General features: G+C 53.5%; 1 protein-coding gene across 5 annotated transcripts in view; it reads right to left on the bottom strand.

Moving 5' to 3' along the window:
* SEC14L5 (SEC14 like lipid binding 5) overlaps positions 1-5159 on the bottom strand; it is a 34660-nt gene that overhangs the window by 4230 nt on the left and 25271 nt on the right. For all 5 annotated transcript variants that reach the window (XM_017741288.1, XM_017741290.1, XM_017741289.1 and 2 more), the window contains 7 exons: positions 4247-4436; positions 3845-3933; positions 3374-3444; positions 2574-2745; positions 1803-1937; positions 1287-1424; positions 308-553 (listed from right to left, as the gene is read on the bottom strand). In XM_017741288.1, coding sequence (XP_017596777.1) covers positions 308-553; positions 1287-1424; positions 1803-1937; positions 2574-2745; positions 3374-3444; positions 3845-3933; positions 4247-4436 — 1041 coding nt within the window. The remainder of the gene's footprint in view (positions 1-307; positions 554-1286; positions 1425-1802; positions 1938-2573; positions 2746-3373; positions 3445-3844; positions 3934-4246; positions 4437-5159) is intronic.

Genomic DNA, 5159 nt, shown 5'->3' with positions numbered 1-5159 from the left:
CCCCCAGCTCTCCCAGCCTGGCTCCAGAGCAGAGAGGCTCCAGCCCTTGGGGCATCTCCGTGGCCTCCCCTGGACTCTCTCCAGCAGCTCCACGTCCCTCTGCTGTTGGATCCCAGGGCTGGAGGCAGCTCTGCAGGTGGGGTCTCACCTGAGGGGGCAGAACCCTCCTCCCCAGCTGCTGGGAATGGCCACAACCCCCATTTCCAGCAGTACCTCATTTCCCACGCCATCAGTTCCCTCCCTACCACCCGATTACTTTGGAGTTTGTAGGACTCTAAACCCATGCCAGAACCCAAACCCCTCTGACCTGGATGCTCTCTCCTTCCCTGCAGACCAGAGGGGACTCCACCCGGCTGTAATCCACCCCCAGCACCCAGGTCTTGTCGATGAGCTGCACATTGTCCCCTGCAGTAGACGGGCTTGGTGACGCAGCTTCTTTGTGACTTGGCTCAGGAGCTCGTTTGGAGTGAAAGAGGCTGAAAACCACGTCTCCCTTCAGGATGTCAAAGTCCCAGGTGATAACAGATTCCCCTTCCAGGATCTCCACAAGTATCTAAGAAGGGACCAGAACAAGGCCCTTGCAGGGTCAGGTGCTCAGATGGCAGCAGTGTGTTCCTCCCCACTCTGGGGCAAACACACTTGGCCCCTCAATCCTTCAGCTGGCTGATGGTCTTGATTCCTGAGGGGGACACACACCAACTCCCATTCCCAGCCCTACCACACCCACTCAGGTGTTTTCCCCTTCTCTCCCCATATCAGAGCTGTTCGTAAATGGGTTACTTGTTCTAGGAAAACCTCAGTGGAACTGAGGCACAAAGCAGGACACAGCAAAGAGCTAAATCAGTCACTCCCCATCAGAGAGGCCAGAGAGCTGATCTGGCAACTTAATTGCTCCTCTTTGGGACATTCTGTTTCCTGGTGACTCCCATCTGGCAGTTCCCAGCACACACCTTCCTTTATCAACCCCATCACTGTCCCAGCTACGAATGGGAGCTGAACTGTCAGAGGGGAAACTGAGGGGCCTTTATTTCCCCCAGGAGGAGGAGGAAGAGACTGGACCTTACAGAAGATCAGGCCATAGTAGAGATAAGAGACACTGCTGCTCAAACTGCTGTTCTTAACTCCCACACTTCCAGCTGATCCTGTCCAGGAACAGCAGCTGCTGCCGAGCCCTCTCCTGCTCCCTCTGTGGGAACCCTTGGCTGCTCCAGTGAGCCCCAGCAGAGGGGACACATCACTGTCCCAGCCCAGCAGCTCCTGCAGCCCAGGGAAGCTCTGCTCTGTACCTCGTGGGGGGCTCCTTTGAGGACACTTGCAGAGTGGTAGATGGTTTCTGTCCACAGCCGGATGTGATCCGAGTTCTCTGGTTCGTCCTCGGTTTGATAAAGGGACTTGGGGACAAGCCCCCCTTCTGGGACAGTGCACTGCAATGGTCACACAGACAAACAGGAGGGGTCAGGACGTCCCAGCAGTGAACCAGGAACACTTGCTGGCTGTCAGACACGGGCTGAGCCCTCAGCTGAGCCAGGATTGCACAGTGGCTCTGAGTTCACTGGAACTACCAGGGTTTGTCTGAGCTCCCTGTAGAGAGCTGCCCTCTGGCCCTGCTCCAGGATCCCCAGGGCAGCACCACCACTGCAGGGCAGCCTCCTGTGCCCAAATGAACTGCCCCGTGCCCAGAGCAGCGGGATCCTGGCCAGCACAGAGGCTCAACACCTCTCAGAAGGCAGTGGAAGGCCAAGGTGGTGAGGAAGAGGGAATCACTTCCAGATTCCACCTGCACAAGAGGAAAGAAAACTCACCATGCAGTCTCCTCCCAGGAAGTCTGGGATCACGTCCTTGTCCACGTAGTCCACCAGCCCTCCTGAGCCCTGGTAGTTATTACCACTGTAGATGAGGAACTTCTGCCGTGTGTTCTCATTGATAAAGGGACTGACCTGAAAGACAAAGGGCACAGAAGACACAGCTGTCACTGAGGGCAGCTGGAGACACTGTCTGAGCCATCTCACCACGATGCTTTGGGCTCTAGCCTGGAAGGTCTCAGCAGAGTACAGAGCTTCACAGCTCTGAGGCATTTCCCAAAGAAAGGGATAACAAATGGAAAGTGTTCTCTCTCTCTGTATCATCATCTCACAACACTTTCTGCTTCATGTACAGGAAAGCCTACAGTCACTGCCTCACCTATAAACCTCACAAGAAATGTAACAACCACTTTCTCACATTGCCAGAGCAGCCAGCAGGCACCAGGCAGAACCAGATTTATTATTTACTACTTACTACCCTTCAGTGCCCTACAGCCTGAGACTAAAAGATACCTGTCCTTTCCCATCTATACGAAAACCCACCAAGTTTGGGTGGAATGGGGTGGGATTCAGGTTTCTCATCCTGTCCTGGTGGATGGCAGTCACTAGAACCCCGTGAGCTACAGGAACCCCACAGCCTGGCTCTGCTCTGGCCTCTTCAGGAGCTCACCACAAGCTGCCTGGAGTTTCTCCCTCCCTGCCTCTGCTGATGTAGCTCTTTGTGAACCTGCACAAGTGCCAGTGATCCTGCAGAGCCCAGGTTTCACCCACCAGGGTCCAGAGCACAGGGAAGACCCGTGGTGCTCTCACGATCAGGAGCCTTCCCAGGGTCTCGGGGTAGTTGTCCTCCACCACCTCAATGATCCTGAGCAGGGCCTTCACCCCAGGCCGCCAGAGATGCCTCATATTGAGCCCTTCCAAGTCCACCAGGCAAGTCCAGGATCTAAAATAAACAGGCAGGAAAAGAGCTGTCAGAACTTTGGAATGTGGTGGCTGCTCAGTTTAGGATCCACAGTAACCCCACAGCTGGGGGGGGATCCAGGGAAGCCAACAAGGGACACCAGCAGTTCCAATAAAAAGCACATCTCCACTCAGGCAGCAGACACCCAAATCCAGGTGAGCTCCAGGTAACACAGACACCCAACCCCAAGGGCAAGAACATCTGTAACTCTGGAAGAGGGTGAAGGAATGCAGGCCTATTGCTAAAAATAATGTAAAAATGCATTTTAAATGAAGGTGGAATCTGGCAGACAGGCTCCTGTATTTAAATAAAAACCCTGAATTTCAAAGATGTGGATTAAAATCACCAAGACAGGAAGATGAAATTAATCCGAGATGGGATATGAAAATGATATAAGGAAGGATCAATGCTTGCTTTCCAATGAAACTGCAGGATTTGTCTGCATTTCAGTCTAACAAATAAATTTATATATGTCTGTGGTCCCCATAGAGCCCGTAACACACACTGCTGTCCGCACTGTAACCCCAAGGACATCACCCCAAACCACAGCAGCATCCTTCACCGTGGCAGGGAAAGTCTGCAAGCATTCAGGAAAACCAATTATACTGACGTGATGGGGCGGCCAAAGATGTTGGTGTTTTCCTCACATCTCTTCTGTCCTTCCTCGTTAATGGACAGAACCTGGAATCAAAGCCAGCACAGACAGGGATTAGCCCGAGCATGGCCAAGGAACCACGATGGCCTGGAGATCTTATTTTAAAAAAATACAGATAGCAGAGGGCAGGGCTGGATGGGATATTGGGAAGGAATTGTTCCCTGGGAGGGTGGGCAGGCCCTGGCACAGGGTGCCCAGAGCAGCTGTGGCTGCCCCTGGATCCCTGGCAGTGCCCAAGGCCAGGTTGGACATTGGGGCTTGGAGCAGCCTGGGACAGTGGAAGGTGTCCCTGCCCATGGCAGGGGGTGGGACTTGGTTACTTTTAAGGTTCCTTCCAACCCAAACCATTCCAGGATTCCTGATGCCCCACGACAAGACTTCCAAACACCCCGAGGGGAACAGGTGGTACACAAAGGCACAGCTCACGTGTCGCAGCAGGGACTCCTCTCCCAGGGCCTTCACCAAACCCTTGGTGTCCATCTGGCCAAGGCGGAGGATGTAGAGCGGCCGCCCATCTTCAAAACAAAGGGTTTCGAGAGGGGAGCACTTTAGTCCCCCAGGCATCACTCTCATACCATATTCAAAAGCCACATTAAATATTTGAAAGGATAAAAATCACTGCCAAAAGCAACCTTTTCAGAGAAATTGCTTTGCACTGACTGATCTGCCAGATGTGTGCAGAGGAAATACAATTACAGGGAAGCAGAGTGGCTGCTCACAGGCATTGAACTGCTTTGTTAACTTTTCAAATGTCCATACAGCTCTCTTCAACATCCCGGCTCACTGGTGTGGTGCCAGAACCAGCCTGTGCCAGGGGCAGCTCCTCACCTTTGTCCTGGTAGTGCCACCCCCCGGTGTAGTACTCCTCCAGCAGGGCCGGGGGTCTCCAGGACTGCAGGATGAAATCCACCTGGTACTGCTTGCGCCAGGACAGCGACTGGCACAGCATCTCCCGTGCCTTGTCGATGTTGAAGTCACGGGCGCGCAGGAACCGCAGGATGTGCTCATCCTTGGGGATCTGCAAGAAGAGAAAGTCCCAGCATCAGGACTGGAATGTTCCATTTGGCCTGCAGACGAGGCTGCACACTCTACACCATTTTTTAATCTCTTAAAACTAAGACAGCAAACATTAAACTCCCACTCTGCCTCCCTCGCTAACCCAGCTGGAAGCAGCAGAGGGTGCCAGGAGCACAAAAGAAGTGACCGAGTCACTGCCTGTGGGAAGCCCTTCCCCAGTGCAATTCCCAGGAGCCCCAGCAAACCCCGGGCTGGCTGACGTTTCCCTTGGCTGGTGATCCACAAGGAGCACCAAAATACCGTGTGAAAGTCAGGGAGCTGCAAGTTCACCTGCCCAGGGCAAAGCAGCACAGGATGGCAACAGGTAACAAACACAGGTAACATGTGAACCACACCAGGCATTGGAGGGGAATCACAGCTCTGCAGCCTGAATGATGCCACCAGGACCAATTCCAGCTCTTGTGCAGGCCCTGCTGCTGCTGTTTGAACAGGAAAGCTGCTGAGTGCTTCCAAAGGCTTCCCTGCTCCACCACACCACAGTAACTCTTGGTCCAAATCAACCAAAACTACAACACACTCTCTCCCGATCACTCATGCCAGCACTGTCAGTAATTCTAACATCACAGGCACAAAAGCTTTCCAAAGCAAGTCTGCAGAATGGCTTCTTCCAACCTCCTTCCACATCTGCCCTGTCCTCTTTAGCTGAGGAATCAAAGAAAACTTG

Source organism: Corvus brachyrhynchos, unplaced genomic scaffold (assembly GCF_000691975.1).
Source record: "Corvus brachyrhynchos isolate BGI_N302 unplaced genomic scaffold, ASM69197v1 scaffold58, whole genome shotgun sequence".
In the NCBI taxonomy this organism is placed as follows: domain Eukaryota; kingdom Metazoa; phylum Chordata; class Aves; order Passeriformes; family Corvidae; genus Corvus; species Corvus brachyrhynchos.
Note: the sequence above shows the minus strand (reverse complement) of the source record. Positions and strands in the feature narration are given on the sequence as shown.